This window comes from Nymphaea colorata, chromosome 5 (genome assembly GCF_008831285.2).
Source record: "Nymphaea colorata isolate Beijing-Zhang1983 chromosome 5, ASM883128v2, whole genome shotgun sequence".
Taxonomy (NCBI): Eukaryota; Viridiplantae; Streptophyta; class Magnoliopsida; order Nymphaeales; family Nymphaeaceae; genus Nymphaea; species Nymphaea colorata.
In genome coordinates this window covers 4,633,352-4,656,319 of record NC_045142.1, presented here as the reverse complement: position 1 = coordinate 4,656,319, position 22,968 = coordinate 4,633,352, and the positions used below count along the sequence as shown (strand labels likewise).

The 22,968-nt window shown below is 36.9% G+C and overlaps 1 protein-coding gene across 1 annotated transcript; it reads left to right on the top strand.

The window, feature by feature from the left end:
* Window positions 1-6,710: 6,710 nt before the first annotated feature.
* Window positions 6,711-22,292, top strand: LOC116254122 (putative leucine-rich repeat receptor-like serine/threonine-protein kinase At2g04300). The gene is made up of 13 exons (XM_031629240.2): window positions 6,711-6,821; window positions 9,367-9,895; window positions 11,211-11,698; window positions 13,669-13,801; window positions 14,010-14,078; window positions 14,160-14,231; window positions 16,351-16,422; window positions 16,726-16,907; window positions 18,990-19,207; window positions 19,307-19,433; window positions 20,477-20,545; window positions 20,636-20,816; window positions 21,486-22,292. The coding sequence occupies exons 1-13, from the start codon at window positions 6,749-6,751 to the stop codon at window positions 21,814-21,816; spliced, it is 2,544 nt and encodes an 847-aa protein (XP_031485100.1). The 5' UTR covers window positions 6,711-6,748; the 3' UTR covers window positions 21,817-22,292.
* Window positions 22,293-22,968: the final 676 nt, after the last annotated feature.

Below are 22,968 nucleotides of genomic sequence, written 5' to 3'. Positions count from 1 at the left end.
TCGAGGAAGAATTTTTAGCAAAAATTGCCATCCCTCTAGCTGCCACCGCCAATTACTTACCAATGCCCGGTCCAGACGGCATTGGACATTTCTATCACCTATCTGATTATTTGTCCAAGTAAAACTGCAAGCAGGTTCATTAATCACATGAAGCAAGCCAACAACATTATGAAAGTTGAGAAACTCCCTACATGAAGCTTGAGCAGGGGCCCTACCTATCTTATCATTGCCTCCACGAAGAACATTGAAATCACCAGTCACCAAACAATGAGTGGAGAGGTTGCACAAAATAGCAGCCAACTCTCTAAGAGACACTCTTCGTACCAAGTAATTTGGATGCATGTTGACAACCACCACTGAAAAACAAAATCCTAATCGTCTGTCCCTACAATAAGCTCTAATACAAAACTCATGAAAATCAATAGAAGAGATCATTATATTTGCTGCCTTTCAAGCAAGAATAATGCGAGGCACACGGAAACCACTATTAAGACTATACTCAAAACTATAACCCAAGGCTTCTTCTTCCAGGCATCAAAACCAGACTTATTCATCAATAAATTAGCAAGGAAAAGGAAAATAATGTCTGGATTAAACCAATGATCGTCGGCAACTTAGACTTGCGCCACTTTTTGCATCAATCCCCGAATGTTCCAATATAAAACTTTCATAGATAAAGAATAGAGAAAAAAAAAAAACACCTTGAATATGACAATGACGTGCCAGACCAGATTGGGCATCGGGAGATACCTCACCCTCCAACTTGCCAGGATCAGCTCCAGACCCATCATCAACTTCAGCCAAAGTGACACCACCCAGGACTGTGTCACCATCTTCAGGGACATCTGCCTTTTTCACCTGCGGCTAGCCCTAAAACAAGGACCTAAGATTCTTGAAGACTTCGCACGTCCATGATGGGCCTCAATCATCTTGCGCTGACCCTCCTTCACATACTGGTCTGCTGGTTCAACTACATCTTCATTGCCCTTGTTTCTTGAAAATCCAGGAGGAGAACCTGGATCCATATCATTCATATTTTCATGATTATCAGAAAACGATAATTGGAGGAAACCACTCCTTCCATAATTGCTCTTCAGTACAGGGGTCATTTCCCTAATTACGATACCACCAAAACCCTCTTGCCTTCCTTTAATATTAGTACAATCAGTAACGCCCTGAAGAATTTTAGCCTCAGCCTTAGAATCTTAAATGGTCACCTTAACATGAGAATTCATAGCTTCAGGAAGATTTAACGTTCTATGATTTTCCACAATCGCATCTCAAGTCTCAACTAGGCCCTCCTCAGAGTGGAGAGCACCAAACTTGTTGCTAAAAACATTATTGTCTCAAGACCCAGTGGCAATTCCCCTTTCCTGACGCTCACTAAAGAGAAGTACCTTCGTCTCTTGGCATAGAAGGGCCAAAAACTCTCCATTTTTGTCACCTGTACTTCTGACCAACCTTCTTTGCACTCCAGAACATTTTGAGCTGGAACCCTATCCTCTAGCGATACGTTGCATTGATCTGTCATATGGGTCGTCGCTTTGCATTTTGCATGCAAACCTCTGATCCTGACCTCTCCTTTACCCAACTCAATCTCGACCTGGGAACAAAGCAAAGAGGGGCATCCAAGCACAATCGAGCAAAACCTTACGCAGGAGAAGTCACGTTTGCATATCTGCTTGGCATCAGGCGGGCTCGATGTCTGAAACCTGAGTCCCGCTCCAAACCTGGCCCGGTTTTGTCACTAAATCGAAGGTTACTGACACATTTCCAAAGTTTTTTTCCAATCCACTGATAATAAAGGCAAAGTCCATGCCTCGTTGGGACGAATCATATACAAAGCAACCAATGGCTGCCCACTTAAAAGGGGCCTTCATCTCCTCCAAGTCATCCTTAGACAATCTAATTCTTGGTTTCCCATTCACCATTGTAACAATGAGGGGAAAAGGTTCAGGCTTCTCCTCCTCCGCAACCATCTTCACCAGATCTGCCCACGAGCTTTTTCATCAGTGGCTTTCCTGGATCTCAATGTACGGCCACGGACATGGATTATATATATATATATAGAGAGAGAGAGAGAGAGAAATTATGGATCTCAATGAAACAAAATTAAACAAGTAAACAAGGAAAAAGATGAAAAAATATTCATCTGAAAAATATGTCGGTGTGTCTCATTAAATATGACAAAAATTAAACGTGACACTAGAGCAGGTTAAAAGATAATACTTATTTTGTAAATTAAAAATGAAACTGGTGTATCTCAATTAATATATAACTATCTTTGTTCATTAATAGAAAAATATCAGGTCGGCTTCTTGTAAATAGAACACAATTCACGTTTCTTCATTAAATAAAACAATTCAAAGGAACCACAAAATGCACTGTAAGAGGAGACAAAACAGCGTTTTTGAGTGAAAAACCTGGTGCACTCATGCATGAAAACCTGGTTTTTTGAAATCGACGTCTTTTGAAAATGATGTTTACACTCCAACCAAACATGTTCAAAATGGTGTTTTGCCTTCAAAATTGGCCTAGCGGGCCTGGCAGCCGGTGGGCATCGACACTTGGCTCAATTTGAGCCCGAAAAAAAAGACACTGATCAATTATCGGTCCATCTCAAGTGGGCTCCATAATATATTTTAAATATGTATTTTACTAATTTATATATATAATTATAATATTATATTATAATTAATTATATATATATATATAATTAATTATATATATATATATATATATAATTACTGAGCCGAGTCCAACTGATTGCCCAAATCAGACTTAATCACCCCGACTCCTTATCAAGCCAGGTCAGCCCAATTCTCAGACTTACTTCAAAAGGCTATTTTTGGGCATGCAAACAAACACATCCTTACTTTCAAGATGTACTGCCACGGACATGGATTAAAGGTGAAGTAATTTTAAAGGACAAAAATGCCCTTCTACAAAAAATGTCAGAACATGGAACCCGCCAAGCCCGACCACTCGTTGCCCTATAGCTTCTAGGATAGTATTCGATCTTAATGACTCCACCAACATTTTGGTGTTGTGTTAGGCCGATCGATCAATTTGTACTCTTGGCTATGACTACGTCAAAGTAAATATGCCACTCTCGATTTGAATGGGATATGTCCTTAATCATATTTATGATATTCACATGTTCAGATTTGAAGACGAACAAAGAAAAGTCTTATCTGTATTTGAATTTGAATCCAAAAACTAATTTTACAACCCCAAAGGAAATTTTGAACAGAATTTTCCTGGTTTTCAAAATATAAGAGCATCAGATATAGATATTTGTTTAAAACAAATCGGATCTGAATCTTTATCTAAATCCAATCAAATATTTATGTGTATCTGAATCTGAATCCGATCATATGTTGAACACGTCTACAACTCATGGGCAGTTGGGTAGAAAGCCAGAATATACTCTCCTTCACCATAAAAATGTGTACAATTATGTCAAGTTTCTAACTGCAGCCAAATATATACAGCTACCCAAGGGAAGAGCAACTTCAACTATTACCGTTGCATACAGATCTCAACAGACGCGCCAAGGGAAGGGCAACTTCAACTACTAGCGTTTGCATATCGATCTGAGATCTGATAAATATTTTGTTTGAGATCATTGCAAATACTTCAGTTTTTCAAGTAATCCCTCCCCTGTTTGATTATCTTCCATGAAGTTAATTTTTGAATTAATTTGGACAATGTAATATAAATACTATAGCAAACGAATCATGCATGCATGTGCTGTAAGTAACGTTTTGCAGCAAGGAAAGGGACTCCTCAAGCGGTTGTCGCGTCAACCTTGACCTTGACCAGATATAATATTATTTTCCCGAAACTATAAACGAACAGGTTTTCCTGCATTTTTTTTTTAGTATCAAGGACAAATTTTTGTGTCCCTCATAAATATTAATTTTAGCCATCGTGAAAGTGGGCATCTAGATGAGTTTGAGCCGTAAAAAATGGCCGTGTCAAGAACATCTTTGGCTGGACCTAACTCAGCTTCACTATCTATGTATATATATACATATATATTAAAAATCATTTTTCATATACGTTTATGTATTTTTCATTATAAATATATGGCTCAAGAGATATTTTGTTTTTATTCTCTTGAAATTAAAATATTTCCAATCCACAGTACCAAACTCATTTTGTTTTTAATATATCTTCCATTTGAGTCCACCAGAGTGGGTTGCAGAACTAAAATCCCATACAAAATGAAGTTAAAAACTTATCTCCTTCTTATCTGATGGCCAAAGACAGCCAAGATCTTGCGAATTGAACCCATAACAGCAATGTTAAATTTACGCAATTGGCATTTTGTTATTACAAACCTTGCGTCCAGAATTGCTACATTAATTATTTAAATTTTAGGTTTAACTTGAAAAATCAACCTTCCATATATATATATATATGTGTGTGTATATATATATATATATATATATATATAAGAAAATTGAGTGGTGACTTTAAGCTTCGATGATGTCTAGAGACATCAAATGAACCTTCAATCCATAAAAAATATTGATGGCCCTCGTTTGATATCCCCAAGTATCATCTAGGCCCTAGAGTCATGACTCAGTGGCTACGTATATATGCTTCAAGCTTATCGCTAGTCGCTTTTGTGTTTGTGGAAAATTCAGGTAAAGATAATCTAATATATGCCCCAAGGGAAATGTGGACATTTCATGTTATCAACGCCTTTACGGATGCATAAAAATCGTCAACCAAACCATACTTTTTCTCCAAAGTCTGGTCATTCCCAAACTCTTCTTCATGATCAATGACAGAATCTCAAACTCATGATCAGAAATCCCATTTGCTTGGCTTGTCTTCCGATCTCTCTAACCCTGCAGTTAAACCCTTTAATCGACCATCCGAGGTGGCTGGCCCGAGAAGCCTTCCTGTGATCACGTGAATCGATCTCCATGAATTAATTAGGCACCAAACTGATCTGCACGTTACACCAACTGTTTGTTTATTCCAACCCAACACGCAGCAATTTGGTTAAAATTAATAACAATCTGACAGGAGCTTTTGACAGAAAAAAAAAAAAAAAAAAAAAGAGTTTAAATGCTTGTGAAACCCAACTTAACTAGAAAAAGATCATCTGCCCAGGAGTTTTTTTCTTGCTCCTTCTCCGTTTTGTTTTTTGTCTTCCGATGTCATTATTTCCTTTCATTTCTTTGTAATAATGGTTTTGGTTGGCTTTCTCCCGGCAGTAATGAATGAAATCAAGAAAATTAACTAAAAGAAGACATCAAGTGCATAGAATCAAGTATGAACATTTGAATATCCCAAATGGTTTTAAGACATTGGCACTTGGGACTCCAGCAAGCGACCCAACTCCCAACCCCATTCATTCCACATATTAAAAAGCATTTGATGATTTCGTTTCTTTGTTTGGGCGAATACGAGGTGATCCCGAGTAAAGGTGGAAACACCTTCTGGTTCTGGGGTTGTCTCCTAGTGACCAACCACCTATCAGCCCCGGCCTAAGTTGTGCCAATCTTCTTATGTTTGTCATTTTTATGATCAATCATGGTTTCCTCAGCTCATCTTGGGTTTGGGTTTGAATGGTACACTGATTCAGGGGCCGAGCCAAGGAGGGCCCATGCGAGCATTGAACCCACCTCAATATTTTTTTTTTAAATTTACATGTAAGTTTTAGAAAAAGTTATCCTATAAAAAAATTTAAAAAAATGATATTTCAGCTTGGGTCAAAATTTAAATAACTTTTAAGTTGACCCCCTTCAAGAAAAAATTTCTAGCTCTGCCGTTGCACTGAACTTTTCTTAAAGTTCTTTCTCTCCAAAAATGTCTCTCCTATTCATACCTTTGTGGTCTATAAATTTATTTAAAGAAGCTATCTTCTCCTTTTAACCGTCTAACTATAATTGTTTTTAGTACATTTCTTTACTAGCTCTTCCCGTATAAATTAGATTCTCATACTTAGATTATCTTATTGGTGAACTTATTCCTTCTCATTATATTTTTTATGGATTTCGGTGACTAAGGGATCAGGTAATTTCAAAACTAATTTTCCACCTATTTCCTTGTCAAAAAAAGAATGAAACTATGAGATCTATACATCATTTGTATTGTAAAAGGATGGCATTGATATATAAGTTGAAGCATAGGGGTGTTTTCCCAATACACCAAAAGCAGCCCTAAACCATCAAAACTTCAAAAAATTAAGGAGACTTCAATCTTCACTCACTCATGCAGTAAGATTAACCTCCCACTTGCTACATGGAATTCCACACGAGAAATTAAACTTTTGAGTTAAAAAAGACAAACCTCTTATAATAAAATATTAATTCCCTATGGCACGAAAGCTAATAACTGCATAACTAGAGAAACGATAGCCCCGAACAGGATAAATTTTGAAAGAAAAGCAAATAGATGTTATAATAGGTGACCCACGATGGTTGGCCATTAATACGGGCAGATTAACCGTCGATATTGATAACTGCTTCTTACCGGAAAAAAAAATATTTAATTCTGTGGCCAAAACTTAAAAAGTATTTACATGATCAAACTTTACATGTGAAAGGACACCAAGGCTGCCGACCTTATAACCACATTCTTTAGAAAAATGCCTCACTATTTTTCATGCCTTATTACGAAAACTTGCCGAGGGGAAGACCAGGAAATCGTCGCGACTTTATAAAGCCTCTAGCTTTGCTGGCCAAAGATGCATCCTCCCATGAAGAAGGCGGTGGTGTGAAGTTTCATGGCAAAATCCGGTCTTCTGTTCGTTTCCTTTTGTATTATAATCCAAATTTTCTCGGGGATTGCTGATAAATGTAAGTCTTCTCAAGGTCTCGACTTCCACTCGTTTGATTTCGTTGCTAATCGTAAAATACATGGCCACATGTGTAGTCTACATCTGGTGGAGTCAAGATTTTTTCATAGGAAGGCAATATTATGGTTTCAAAATTTTGACAAAAACCCAAATATCATTTTTCAAATTTTTTATGTAGGATACATGAATTTTTTTTTTAATTTTATACATAAATTTTCTAAACTTTTTTTTAAGGGGGCTAGGGCACCTGCCCCCCCGGGCTGTGCATCTCTACTCCAATATCGCCCTACATGTTAGTTATGACGCTAGTCACAAAAAAAAAAACATGTTTTTTTTTTCAAATACATCTTAAGAATGAAAAAAATGAGCCAATCGAATAAAACGGCAAAAAAACGCCAAACGATTTTGTGTTTGTCCCACCTTTTTTTTTCGTTTTGGGCGTTTTCTGTATGCTTTGTAAAATCAAACTGCTTGTTTCTATTTTCTAATGTTTATTGGTTGCTTATCTACTTATTCTTTAATTTTCTTAACATTTCAAGATTTTTTAAAATTTTGTAAAAATTTACATTGTTTTTCCTTTTTTCAATCTCGACATATTATACCCAAAGAACCTGACCATCTAAAAAAAGCAATACTTATAACTATCGTTATGAGTTCCCTTCGGATATATCTTGGAAAATTTTTCGGTCGCTTGTTGATTAAATACAAGGTAGATCTGCCCCGAATGAATCCCTATTGCAAGAGGTTTTTCTATATAAGTCCTTATCTTACCGGTTATGTTATAAATCTATGATTCGCTTTTTAAGTTCTCCAAATTCATCCTTCACTTTCACTTTCGTAGAACAAGTTCATCCCTAAGGTTTTTAAACCGTTATTAGAAGCAAAAATTATACATGTAATTCCACATTGCGATGCATCTATTTGGCAAGGGGCTACGTATGTTGATAAATATATCTAATAGGTGGTTTGACATTGAAGCTGGTCATATTCATGGACAGATCTAATTAAAAAAAAAAAAGAATAAAATTTTAAAAAAGATTTTTTTAATTCCAAAAATAGCCTTAACTACTCCTTGTTTCTTTTCGATGGGTATTTATGTTTGTTACTCACTCTCGTTTGGTACACACCAATACCGATAACAATGATATGACCAAGTAATAGGAGGGCGTATGTTCAAGTGTGGCCAAGAGATTTGTTTCTTTTAAACTGTAAAGGTAAAAATTTGGAAAACAAAAAGTGTTCTTGAAATATATCTATTTCTATTTCTTCAAAAGTACCAAAAAATACCCTTCTCCTACAAAACTAGAACACGAGGACCAGTGTGGTAGCGGATGGATGACACCAAAAAAAAAAATTAGTTCTGCAAAAACTAGTTTTGGAAAAAATTAGTTTCTTAATCAGTTTTTAAAAACTAGTTCGTGTATTTGGATAATAGGACCAAAAAGCACCTTTTTGTGAATGATTTGGAGGGCCTAGGTTATTTGCTTTTTTTTTAGAGAAAAAAGGAAAGTTATCAAAATTGAGTTTTAAACCAAAAAAACCTACTTTCGGTGTTATGCAAATGCATTGAAATGATGTTTTGGAAGGAAAGCCATTTTTTCCCATCAAAAATTAGTTTTAGGTGTTATCCAAATGTCCCATAAAAAAACAAAATAAAAAAGTAATCAAAATGCATGTCCCTTGATAGTTGAACCTAGTGGGAGTATTACCTATAGCCTTTTTCTTTCCTTTAAAAAAAAAAAAAAAAAGAGTACAATCAAACCTAGTTATATACCAAGCTGGTTACATGCATAGGTCTGCATACTTATGCACCCATTAGAAGCTCATGTGTATGACATACTACCCAGTGAATATAACCGCTTTTAGATCATACGGGTACCCGTAAGTTGGATATTACCTTTTCAAAATGTACCAAAATTTCCCTCAATTCCCCTTTTCTTCCGGTGCATATTGACTGCAATACTCTTAAACACCATTTAAATACGCAACACTCCTAAAGCTAGTTAAATACACCTCCGAAGCTAGTCATGACAAAAAATGTCAATAGTTAATAGAACAAAGAACTTTTTGTAGGGACAAAAGAAAAACAAAGAAAGTAAGGTTTTAAGATTCGATATTTTTTTTTTGGTCTTGCTCATATCATTATCTCATATTCTTGTCGTTATTTCATAATTTTGTCATTATGTCATATTTATATCGTTATGTTACACATATTATATCATACATTTGTCATTATTTCATATTCTTATCATTATCTCATATTACCTTTCATCGTTATTTCAAACTCCCTAAATATGAGATAACGATAAAACTATGAGATAATGGGTGTGAAATAAAGATAAGGGTATGACATAATAACAAGGACAAGGTTAAAAGTGACAAGGTTAAAGTGATGGCTGTGCATGTACAATGATAATGCATTAAAGTAAATATACATATTAGTAATAGCCAATAGGGCCCACCTTTGATATATGCTAACCTAATGGCTTACAAAACTTGACGTCCAGCACCTCATGTAACCGGTGAGTTTTCTTTGTGTCCTTCAGTGTTCTTGAGCATCGATTGTGGAGGTCCGACGGGTACGCGCACGGACGAGCTGGGCATCAAATGGGTCGGCGACGGTGACTACATTAAGACAGGGAAAACAAACCGCGTCCAGGTTACCACTTCATACCACGAAGAGGACAAGACCCTCCGTTACTTCCCATCGCAAATAAAGAGCTGCTACGTGATACCAAGCGTGGCGATGGGAAAGAAGCACATGATAAGGGCATCCTTCTTCTACGGCAACTACGACGGGAAGTCGTCGCCACCATCCTTCGATCTTCAATTTGATGGGAACAATTGGGCCAGCGTGACAACTTCATTAGATACCACCCTTTATTGGGAAGTGATTTATGCGCCCAAGAGAGACAACATCAGCGTCTGTGTTGCTCGAACATCGCCCGACCACATACCCTTCATCTCTGCTCTTGAAGTTAAGGAATTTGAGCTGGGCATGTATCAAACCGAGGACACGGAAGACGTTCTTCTAAAGTGGAGGAGGACAGCCTTCGGAGCAAAGGACATAATAAGGTAAGACAAGAGCAAGAGTATGTGAACTTTGAGGAGCTAAGGCAGTGGCTGAGCCTAAAACTAAGGGGCAGTAATAGTTTAAGTTTTAATTTTTAAGGGCTCATATGATAACAAATAAAAAGTTGGAGAAATATCAATATACAAATAAAGTAACTAACATCAACTTACATGCGTCTCTACTACAGAGCTAAGGTTTGAGGGGTAACCCCTTCAACTGAGCTGGCATATGAAGGTCCGATTAGTCTGGGTAAGCGGGGAAGACCACCGTTTCCTTTGTGCCTTTAAGATACAGGTTAGGCTTTCAGTGTCTTGGACTACCATCCCTTCAGTGTTCAAACGAACACTGGCCACTTAGCATCCATCGCCCCATTTATTGCACTAACCAACTCCGGGACTGTATGAAAGTTCAATTTAGGAAGTTAAAAGATAACATGCTTATTATAAATTCCACTTCATATATAGTTTTTGAAGCTTTGAATGAGCAAAGCATAATGTTATCAGAATTAGCCTCAATAGACTGATTTGTTCAATTCGGTGGCTAATTCAAACTTGTCATGCATTATTTTTTAACAAATTTTTAATTAATTAAAAAAAAATTTGAAATGGTATTTCCAATTGACAACCAATTCGTCTAAATAATTGATATTGGTCGATTCATTGAATGAGCAGCTCAACCCATTTGGTCAATCAGCTTGTACAACAGTGTATAAAAGTACTCAATATTAAGTCACAAGTAGAAAACTACATCATAACTTCTGTTTTAGACTAAACACATACGGTTTTGATGTGTATTTTCGGCCATAAATCCACTGTTTATCGTGCTCCTTGTTGTGGCGGTTTAACACTTCTGATCACCCGTTTTGCCTTCATTGGTCTCAAGTATGGCCTTCAGAGCCCGCCTTCTGGCCCTCGCAGCCTGTTACCTTGTCAATGTCAGACACTAGTTGACAAGCTGCCATTTACGCCCTCCGAGTACTTTTCCTTCAGCTAAGAGCCCTCTGCCTCCATGCATGAACCTTACCCTCTCCTGATCCCTATGAACTTTGTCAACAAAGCATCAATTTCTGTGTTGTAAAAAGAGAGCCACCCATAAACAAGTTCAAAGGTCTCCTGCTCACTAAATAAAAAAATTATTATTATTATTAAAGAAGTGAAGAAAGTGGGGGCTATATTTTTCTCAATATGGTTATAAGGACTATATAACTATATATTTCTCAATATGGTTATAAATAGTTGAAGAGGTAATCACGATTTGTAATGAGCACGAGCTACAACTGATTAGACTTGCTTTGATACTCCGCGGTTTCATTGGCAGGTATCAAAGTGACCCTTATGATCGTTACTGGCATCCGAGTGGCGCGATTGATGGGGTGATCAGCGTGGCGAGAGACAACATGAGCTCCATCCCAAAGTTCTCTGAAATGTCAGGACTGGCACTAGCACACGCGATAACTCCAGCGTCGAATAACGAGACCACTCTGATCGTTCCATCCTCGGAGATGGGTTTGGTAGATGGCCTCTATTACTACATTTTCTATTTCTTGGAAGTGTCACAGGTCACTTATCAAACCAAGAGCAGGTCATTCGATTTCTTCGTTGATGGCATCAAGGGTATCACTCTTCCTATAGTCCCTCCTTATCAGTCAGGTTCGATGGTCTTCAATCACGGTCTTAATCTGAGTGGCGAATCGGTCATTTCCTTGGTCAACACACCAGATGCATCCCTTCCTCCCATCCTCAATGCCATGGAACTTTTTCAAGTGATCAGTCGCCGACTTGTGAGTGGAACCAACGAAGATGATGGTCTCTCTCTCTCTCTCTCTCTCTCTCTCTCTCTCTCTCTCTCTCTCCCCCCCCCCCCTTATGCAATTAGTGAACACAATCATGAATCAAGTTAATTAAAGAACTCACAACTAATCGAGATTATTATTCAAATTAATTAGATAACTCATGACTACTTCACATGGCCCATCTATTAGTTACCCAGCCCACAAAGACACGAAAGCTATTAAATAAACCTATTGATTGAATCTGATGTAAGCATGAGATTTTTTGCCAACTTATTTTTTTGATGCCACTGTTTTAAACATTTTGAGCACATACAGTAGTTGGATTGATGGAGATAAGTTTTAGGATTCTAGAAAAAATGTAAAAACTTTGACATTATGATTGCTTCATGTTATAAGCAATATATATATATATGAATTGAGGAACCACTGACACTCACATGAAAATGAATCTTAAGCTAAAGCAAATGAAGGATGAAGAAGAATCTCTTATAGATGCAACAATTTTTCGATGAACTAGTTAGCAAGCTAATCTATCTTACTAACACATGACCAAACATCGTGTAAGCAGAATTACAAAGAGTACTAGTTACCTGAAACCTTCTCCTAATAAAGGAATCACCATGAGAAGAAACAACCACTTTCATGTTAGTCGAGTATGCAGAATCTGACTAAGGGACCCTAATAGTAAGAGATCGACACATGGTACTGCTACTTTTTGGGGAGAGAGACACGCCCTAAAGGACCCGATGGGATATTTTGGTAATTTTTGACTTTCTACTTTTTCCGATTTTCATTTTTGTCTTCAGAAAAAGTTTTCTTCAATGTGAATGGGGATATTTTAGTCCTTAATCATACTGGCGCACGAAATTTCCTGCACCACAGTTCCCTTTTTGAAAGGCAAATTGGTGACTTGTAAGAAAAAAAGCAGAGAGTGATAACAAAAGTCTAGTGCAGATATCGGTCAATGGATCAAATGCACACTAAATGACTAAGATATGGAAGTTGTGCAGACAATGGAACTGGAATGTGACAACCAAGCAGCAGTGCAATAACGTTTCATGAAAGAAGGAAACACATAAAAGTCGTAGTGGACTATCACTTCGATACAGAAAAGATTCAAGATAGAGGGATATGCACTATGCATTTTGAGAGTAATCTGCAACCTATACACATCTTCTCTAAACCCCTTGGAAGAGAAGGCTTTCAAAGTATAGTTAGCAAATTGGGATAGTTGAAATAGCGTGAGGAGGATTGTCATGGAAGTCTTGAGAAGAACAGTTGAAATGGAACTAACAAATTAGATGCTCTCTAACAAACTGGTCGCCTACTCCATTTCTTATAATAGTTATGTATAAATATATTTATGTAATTGTCTGCTTAGGGCAATCCTCCACTACTCTCCATTTTGATCCACCATACTCTCAATAAGAATTACTCTCCTTGTTCTATTCACTCCCAATAAATTCTTCCACTGCTTTGGGTTTGATGCCATGAATTAACAAGGGCAATAGGGGAGGAAAAGCAGGGGAACAGGGACTGGGGAGGGGAAGCAACGGGAGAGGGGAGGAGGGATAGGAGAGGGTGGACAACAGACGGGTCTACGCCTTCAGCTCAGCAGAATAGAGTACTCATATCTCTCTCTCTCTCTCTCTTGATACACACACACATATATGTATATATAAATATTCCACATGTCAGCTCTTGCAGCGCATTAATATATTTCACCGTTCCATTGGCATAGTGACATCGTTCAGAAATGGGCACATATAGAGGAACTCCCCAATATATATATATATATATATATATATATATATATATAAAGAGAGAGATAGGGAGTCGGTTTGTAGATCTGAGTGAAACATCTGAGGCATAAGCTATGTTTTGGCTTGAGAATAGCGTTTTGAAGTATACTGGCATTTCTTCAATTTATGCTCTGTACAATTATCCTTTTCCATATTATTTTCTTGTGACAATGGTTTGCAGTGAAGGCGTTGAAGGTGTTACAGGGTCAGTATCAACAACTTCAGTCATGGGCAGGTGATCCATGCCTTCCAGCAGGGTTCACTTGGGACTGGCTCAACTGCAATACTGATGATCCACCACGAGTGATTGAACTGTGAGTATCACATAATTAACAATCAGATCTGAGACCCCCTTAATGCATATACCTGCTGCTAATTGAAAGTTGTATATATATATATTTGAATTCCACGGTGCAAAATTAATATGTCAGGTTTTCTAAGTCTGCAAGTCGCGTGCAAGTTTATTATTTTGATCTTAAAGAGAGTTTTGTATATGTCGTCCATTTTCCTTTGCTTTTTTAGGCACCTTAATAGTTCTGGCTTGGAGGGCGCCCTTCCAGACTTCAGCGGGCTAACTGCGCTTGAGATAATGTGAGTAAAATGCAGTCAAGTTGGCCTTTCACTTGCTTAATTATAGACTTTCACTAATCAGTATCAACTCTGATTTTGCAGTGATCTTAGTAACAACAGTTTGAGTGGACAGATCCCAGAGTTCTTGGGTCTCCTTCCTTACTTGGAAGAGTTGTGAGTTTCTACACACAAAAGAGCTTCAATGAATTAGTCGTGAAACTTAATGTTTTTCTTTTCCGTTTTAGTACAAACACCATTTTTGTACGGCAGGTCTCAATCCTTGATTGTTCGCTCTAAACTTTTTTCTTTCTTTCATTTGTAATAGGGAAGGTTTCAGTGCTTGATTGTTTGCTCTAAACTGTTTTCTTTCTTTCAGTTCTAATGACGCTTCCCTTTCCTCTTCCCATGTATCCATGCGCTCCTAGGTGAATAGGGCCCTGAAGGGGGAACCCACCAAATGAAGGAGTTTGGCTAGGCCAGAACATTAAGTCGAGTAGATCGGACTTAATTTGGTAAAGCTCGTCTCAAACTTGAGTTCAAGGTGACTCGTTTCACAAACGAGTTGAGTGGAAATCAGTTGTTTAGGTGAGTCAAGCTCGAGTTCACTAAAGTCGACTCGATACAGCTTAACTTGGGCTCATGCGTCCTCAATTCTCTTGAACTGTTTTTGCTATGAGGAATGGAAAAAAAAAAAAAAAAAGGAGGAGAGTGAGAGAGACTACGACAATGGCTACTTTTCTTTTTTCGTCTGTCATTATTCCAGACATTTTTGCACCTCGATAGAAGTTGGCAGCAAGTTTGGTTGATTGTTTGAAAATCAAAGAAATGATCTTATCGAGTCCAGTCGAGCTGAGCTTTATCGAGTCAAGCTCATACCTCATTTGTTAAGCTTGAGCCGAGCTTGAGTTGAGTATTTTAGGTGTCGAACTAAGCTCGAGCTGGCCCAACTCTAGCTCAACCCCGCTCATGTTCAGGCCTAACCGTGGCAAGTCAAAGGGCCCAAAATAGTCACTGGGCAGAACATTCAAAGCAAACTTCCAAATACTGTTTTTCACTATGCTGAACAAATTCAATCTCGGTAGAGCTAGCTAGGATTTTTTTTTTTCTAAAGGTGTCGAATGTTTTGGGGTTCTATTTTTAAAATTTGTAAGATTTCTTGAAACTTTTTTAGATGAGCAAGTCTTTTTTTTTTACATGGGCGCCACGTGTGCTAATGTTTGAACACGGAGTCTTGTACACCTGACTCACTCTGTGCTTGGTGCTAATAGCATTATCTATTCGTCCCTGTCCTGGCTTGGTCCATCTTGTAATGAAAGTCTGGGTATTTTAAAATCACAAATTGTATTGAAACACAGCCATAAGAAACGAAAGGTTCCATCTTGACGTAAATGTAATTAAAATAACTTATACAGGATGTTATGTTTCAGGAAACATCTGTAAATATCTATCTTGTAAGTTTCATCCATTTCAACAATCTTTGGCTTGTGTCAGTGGCTCTCTTTCTCTCTCTTATCCTTCATCTTTTGTAAGAAAAGCGTGTGGAAGTAAATGCTAAAAAAACTCCTTAGAGTTCATGGCTGCTAGTTGAAGAGAGAGCTTACGCAGCATTTGTCATCAACAAGGCTTCCCATGGAGGCCTAGAACCTCTAAAGGAAGGGAGAACATCATTTCTGTAGATTTACAGGTAGACCTCAGGATGGATGTCTGTAGTTCATACCTCTAATAGGTTTATGTTATTCCTTGTCAATTTGTCTGTTACCTTGTTCTTTTTCTGTGGTCTTAAGCCCAACCATTTAAAACTACAACCTATATGAGAACTTGTGACTTGAAGCTGAAGCTCAAGATTGAGGTTGGTATGATGAAACTAGGTGAGGTTGCTTCTCGTAGTTTTGGAACTTTATATGGGCATGCTATCTTTGTAAGTTACATGAACTTGGCATTATTTAAACACCAATCGAGTTGAAGCTGCTCGAATAGATCATGTACTAGGACCAAATGTGTGTTCTTCAGTTCATTCATCTTGTTTCTCAACCGTCTCTTTTGGGTCATCAATAAATTGATGGCAACACTTCTTCTGGAAAGTTTTTCTTGTTCTCCTTTTGCCAGACCGAGGAAACATGAAAATTTAGCTGTTTGTTTGCACTATAGCTTTGTCAATTTGTTATGCTCAAATTGCAATCTATTGAGTCTTCTATTCCCCCATCGCAGTGTGCTCCTATAATGTGAATCAGTAAATGTGGTTTAATCTCCAATTTGACATTATTGTAACAGCATTACCATTGGCTGGTTTCAGGAACTTAGCATACAATGATTTCACTGGACCCCTACCAGCATCATTGAAAGGCAACGGAAAAATAAAAACAAAGTAAGTGGGACTTATGGACAAAGTGACACAATATCTGAGGCATATTTTTGTGTGTGTATGAGAGAGAGAGAGAGAGAGAGAGAGAGAGAGAGAGAGAGAGAAGCAACCATGTGGTGCCTAGATATGTTTCCAGGTCATCAAACACTCTCTAAGAATAGAGAAACTTAAAATCGAATTATGGTATTTTCGTCAATCATAACATGACAAACTAAAAGTATATTTATGTAATATAATATATGTAATTTATCGGTGCTATTTCATCCATAGTATGGTTGAAACTCTTGAATTACATCTGTTTTGCAGTACAACGGGAAATATGATTGATGACAACCCAATTCCACCCCCCGGCCCAAAGCCAATCATTATTGGAGTATCAGTCGGCTCAGTTATCATGTTTCTGCTGCTAGTTGGTTGTGTCATCTATGCATACTTTGGAAAACAATGTCGCTGGCCAGCATCTAATGTTGTGATCAATAATAATTTAGGTAAGTTATCATTTATTCCTAAATGCCTCTCAATAGGCTCAAATTTAATTGATTGTCAATAGCATACATGATTGGCTTTACATAACCCTCTAGCATATAGGCCAAGCCACTTTCCCGTCAAAGACAGAGAGCATTCTTGCTCCACAAACAATGCTTCATACTGCTAAAAGGCCTTTTTTTAGCATGATTCTTTGGTACCCCTTGCCCACCTTATCTTGTTATTCCTAATTGCCTAGATATGATATTTCTGTAATGCTTTAGAGACATTCAATTGATTCATAGGCAGCTGCATACGCGCTACACTTATATGGGACTTCAATTCTCGTTAATCTCACCCGAACATCTTGAAGACACTATAAGGGATTTCTGTTGTTGCTATGCAATCTGATTCAGATAGGATTTCTCTACATGCAATGGTCATGTAAGTTAGAATGACAAGTTTCAATTGCTTTCACAATATCATTTCATTCACTGGTCACATAGTATAGAAGTGAGCTCAAACCTCATTTCCACGTATAGAGGCCATAGCATTCTCTATGGCCTCCAGATGAAGGGCAAATAAACATTTGTCTAGACCTATATTTGTTTGTGGCAGTAGATGACCTGATCCATATGTAGGTCTTAAACCTCCATTGAGATGGGGAACTGTAAGTTGATGCGTTGGAGATCCAGATCACTTGAGTTATTGTTTTGAAATTTTAACATGTCTTTGTTCTTTTGTTTATAGGTAGCTTTTTATCTAAAATGTTGCAGACATGGAAAAACCTTAAACTGTTTAATTAATCCTTATTTCCGCTGTCTGATCATTGTTATTGTGCTTGATTCTTCATTAGTTCATTGCCTAGTATGATTTTTCGCCCACAATTTTTCATTGTTTAGTGATGTTACAGGGGCAGTAGTAATCCTCCTTTCTAGAGAATTGCTTCCTCAAGCTTGGAGCACATCAGTTAGCTAAATGATGTTTTATATACTTTTAAAATAAAAGGAGAAAAGTACTTAAGAAACTATTGCAGACTTGGACCCAAAGAAGTTGGTGGTTGATAGTAACATCCCATGAACCTGTCATAGAAAATGGGGTAAATTCATAAAACAGTATTGTTACAAGTGTTTCATGAATATGTTTTATTTTTTGGGGGCAGACTCATAGGATAGTAACAATGTGTTATAGTTGTCAAACGTTCCCAAAAGGGTTGGCACAGTGAGAGGAATCTGGTCACAGTTTGGAGAATGGACTGAAGCAAGGGGCGTTGCCTAGAAACGTTGTGCAGCTCGCCTCTCCGCTGGGCATTGCCAAGAAACAACCAAAGAGAGAGGGAGAGAGTTACTAGTCGGGCTCTTCTTTACCAAAACGAGCTAGGGTTTCTGCCCAACTCAAAAAAAATTATAAAAACTCTATGAAAAAAGTCAGATTTCCAAAAATAAGCCTTTTATAAACTCATTTTTCCAAAATAGTTCTAGAGGGTTTATTTTCTTTACTAAATAATTCATTCTAATCATATTAAACTTAAAAGAGTTGTAACAAAAATGCAAACCCAAATAAAAATCATGTTTTGGGAATCAAGGACTCAAGCTTGATAAAAAAAAAATATGTGTTTCTTTTAATAGAAAAAGATGATTTTACCCTTGGAGCCGAATTTCACTGTTTTACATATAATTTCTTTGTTTTAGCTCTAATTTTGATCAACTTCAAACTACGACTCCTTTAACCCTACCCAAACACAAACATGAGGATTTAAACATTAAAATCAAATCAAAATTGCATGAAAAATATTAAAATTGATGCATTTCATGCATTATCAAGGGGTACTAGCATGGGTTTTCCTTCGCTTGTTTTATTTGCTTATTTTTTAAGAAAGATTACCCATTGCATAATTAAAATGACAATCATAATCAAAGGAAGTGTATTCACTCCAAAAACATATAGGCATTCAAACACATTTACTTGAATTAAGCTTGTTTATGAATAGAATGGCATGAGAATTGTTTAAAACAATGGTTTAAGAAACAAATTTTGTGCAGAGTCACCATGAACATGTGTACCACATTCCTGATTGGCTAAGAATTTTTTATGTGAAATTGTAGAGAATCCTGTGAAGCAACAGGCTGGTTGTATTCAGCTTGGGCCAAACCATGCATTCACTTATAATGAAATTGTGAAGATCACACATAACTTTGAAATCCTTATTGGTGATGGAGGATCTGGTTCCGTTTATTACGGCATCCTTAATAATGGCAATGAAGTTGCAGTCAAGGTATTGAAAGATTTGCATCAACGAGGACCTAAAGAATTTGTTGCAGAGGTTAGAATACAGTTATCCTTTATTATTTGATCACTTATGCCTGTTTCATTTCCATTTGTATATGAAGGAACTCAAGATTTATGACACGCAACATTTCAGGTTAATTTGTTAATGACAGTGCACCACAAAAACCTTGTTTCATTTGTTGGATTTTGTGATGAAGGCATGAATTTGATTGTCCTCTATGAGTATATGCAAAATGGAAGTTTGAGGGACCTTTTATCAGGTATACACCTAGATGAACTTTATTTTTTGCACCATATGTTGAGTTTGGAATTATACACAATAAATAGTTCATAAAAACAATTTGTAGGTGACATCATAAAATGAGTTCCACAAAATATGTCAGGTAACATGCATCATCTGCTAGATTATTAGTTTCCTATATTGTAAAGGAGTTCACCTGCAACTTTTTATAAGCATTTCATGGCACCTTAGTAGATGAGATCATGTTCTGAATTCATGCACATAAGGACGTTCTTCTAGGCCTAGCTGAAATGTGGAAGCCATTGGTCTAACATTTGTGGAATCTTTTGTTGTTCCATTTCGTTACATTTTTGTTGTCTACATGTATTCCTTCAAGCTACTATTACAATTTGTGAAGAAATGGTCATGCATGTTGAGTAGAACTTCTCATTTGATTTAGTTTAATTGGTAACTTAATTTGTTAGCATTCCTATCTTTTGCTTATATTCCTTTTTTGTATTTCACTTATTTTAGTTGTGCTAGAAGGGTGAACATCAATTCTCTTTTATTAAGAATGTACCATGCTCTTGCCAAGAGTGAAAATTTGAAAAAGAAAAATCAGAACATATGGACTGAAACAAGTATTAGCAGCAAAACCATTATCAGCCATGAAGGAAACTAGAAATTAAGCCTTCAAAGAATACTAACAACACACACATCTAACCTCTAAGTATGCAGTTGAAACATTGTGTTGGTAATTGATTTGGTGTCTGTCCTGTATATTTAAACAACCTAATCTGGATAATAATGAAAAGAGAAACCCCTTTTTTCTACATTATTCTTGTCATGCATGCCTAAGTGAATTTTTAGGAGTCTAATGGTTACCCATGAAATTAAAACAGGAATTGAACAAAGCTGAACATAAATGAAAAAAAAAAATTATATAATGGTTCAAGCTACCCAATTGACAAAGACCACTTCTAATAACAACACACCAAAGCCAATAATTGCTTCATGCTGGCTTGAATATCTAGTAACAAATCAGAAAATTAACTATTAAGAGATCACTTTTGTTACATGTAGGCAACAAAGCTATAATAGAGCCCTTAACATGGAAAAAGCGGCTGCAAATTGCTTTGGATGTTGCAACAGGTATGTGGACACTAACATTTGGTCTATATGTAGTTTCATTATTTTGATCATTCACTTGTCAATGCCAAAATGTTCGAGCTTGCTATGTAGGTTTGGAGTATCTACACTCTGGTTGCCAACCTGCCATCATCCATAGAGACATAAAAAGCACGAACATCCTTTTGAATGGACGATTGGAAGCCAAAATAGCTGACTTTGGGATTTCTAAGGCTTATGAGAAGACTCAAACATCATCCATGATTGTTGGCACCATTGGATATATTGATCCTCAGTATGTCTTTTTCATTAAGTTATTTAACCTTCTTTGCTCAACTTTCCTATACCTCTATGGCTCATGATATGTCACGATATGATTCATTCATCACATCATGTGGCCAGAGCCAATATGAAATGTTGACTAGTATGAGTAGCTGTTAGCTATACTTGAGTTGGAACTTTTGTTCCAACATGCTACCACATGCTCAAGCAATAACCAAATCCTGCTGGTGAACCAGAGTAACTACTGCCTTCAATTGAAGCCATGAGTATATACCGTGAGAGCTTTACATAGCAACTTCACCACTTTAGATTACCCTCTTGCGTGTCTAATTTCTTGCTTTCATACAGCCATATGCATATGTTCTACTGCCATATATGCTCTAGCTACTTATTTTCTTATATGACTATACAATTGTTCAACTCAATATAAAAAAGAGAATTAGGAAAAGCAATAAAAGACATCATATTGTATTCAAGAAAATGATAAAAGAAGTGAAAGAGAACCATGCATAATAACACTAGCAAGACAAAGCACCTAAGTAGAGCTCTTTTGAGCTTATAAACTCTGCAAGACTTAGGTAGACCTTTGATGGCATCAGCTTGTAAATCCACAAAGCAAACCAGTAAGACTACATTTGAATCAACTCTCAAGAGAAGGTCAATATATGCTTCTGCTTTGCAGGTACTTCGAAACAAGCATTCTCACCAAAAAGAGTGATGTTTATAGCTTTGGTGTGGTTCTTCTTGAGCTCATGTGTGGTCGCAGTCCTGACCAGCATTTTCATGTTGTTCAATGGGCAACGTCAAAGATTGTGAGGGGTGAGATAGAGAGCATTATTGACCTAACGATCAAAGGGCAGCACAAAATGAATTCTATGAGGAAGATTGCAGAAATAGTATTATCATGTACTGCACCAAAGTCCACTGAGCGGCCAACCATGTATAATATTTTGAAAGACTTGAATGAGGCATTGGAGATGGAGATGGAGACGGAGATCTATTACAAGGCTTAGCATATGTGAGTCACATAAGTGATGATGACTTCAGTGTCTTCAACTGAAATATCTCTTTCATATGAAAATTACCAAAGACATCCATTAGAAAGGTAGAAATTTATGTTGAAGTCAACATTGCAACAGACAGATGAAGGTTCATGAAACATTAGACAATCCCTTGCTGCTTGACAATCGGTTTATTCAAGACAATTATGGATAGTGCTAATGAATAAGCGTTTTATGGGTGGTTTATTTGAACATTTATCTTCTTGTAATAGAGATGGCACGTGTCTGTTATTATTTCTTACCTTTTTTTCTTTTTTCCTTTGTCTAATAGATTAAAATACAGCAGAAAGTGGCCAAACATGCCCAACTAAGTAGGCTAATTCTTGAATTTGATTAAGTGTTTGGGATGTTGTTGACTCATCCAAGAACTAAAAGTTCTTAATTTTCAGGTTAGTACTTAGTATTTGTAAGGAGGCAAAGGTAGCAGTATGGTCAAGAACTCTTAATTCTGGCTGGGTCTCCAATGGATGCTTGATCAATACTAAGTAGCTAGAATAGTAGTTTTTTTATAACTGAATTTTCATGATCTTCCAACGGCTACAACAACCTTCTTCTTTGGCTTACAAATTAAATACAGCTCACTGTTTGTAATTTTCATCTATAACTAAGCATCAATTTAAATCCACCACTAAAAGCAGTTATCTTGATTTAATTTAAGAGAACTTAGGGTGGATTTAATGTGCACAGAAAAAGTAGTCTCTGGTTTTCTTTTTCCAAAATTCAAAATTTTTATGTATGCAAATTTGTAGTTGCGAGGCAAAAATAAGAAACAACAAAAAGGAAAAGAAAAGAAAGCACAAAAAAGTCTCGACATGCAAGGGTCCAATTTTTTGTCTTGAAGGGGTTGGCTCAACCATTTGAATGGGAAATGATAAGCAGTCAGTCTTTATTTTGAATGTCAAAGGTATCAACTTCTTTTGCTGTAAAGAAATGTCACCACCATACAAGTTAAAGTATAGCGAGGTGCTTACCAAGTTTAAGTATGGAAAAGTGGCACCTTAAGGCACAAAAAAAAAAAAAAAAAGCTCAAAGAGGCAAGGGTTGTGTGAGAGTCTCAGCTCTCCATTGGGTGGTAGGTCCAAATCTTTTACATCAACTTTCCCC

Excerpts from the sequence above, each read along its gene's own strand:
- LOC116254122 (XM_031629240.2), top strand. The coding sequence starts at position 6,749 with ATGGCAAAATCCGGTCTTCTGTTCGTTTCCTTTTGTATTATAATCCAA. Across the intron at positions 11,699-13,668 it reads TGGAACCAACGAAGATGATG|TGAAGGCGTTGAAGGTGTTA; the intron begins GTCTCTCTCTCT and ends AATGGTTTGCAG. Across the intron at positions 20,546-20,635 it reads TGCTTTGGATGTTGCAACAG|GTTTGGAGTATCTACACTCT; the intron begins GTATGTGGACAC and ends CTTGCTATGTAG.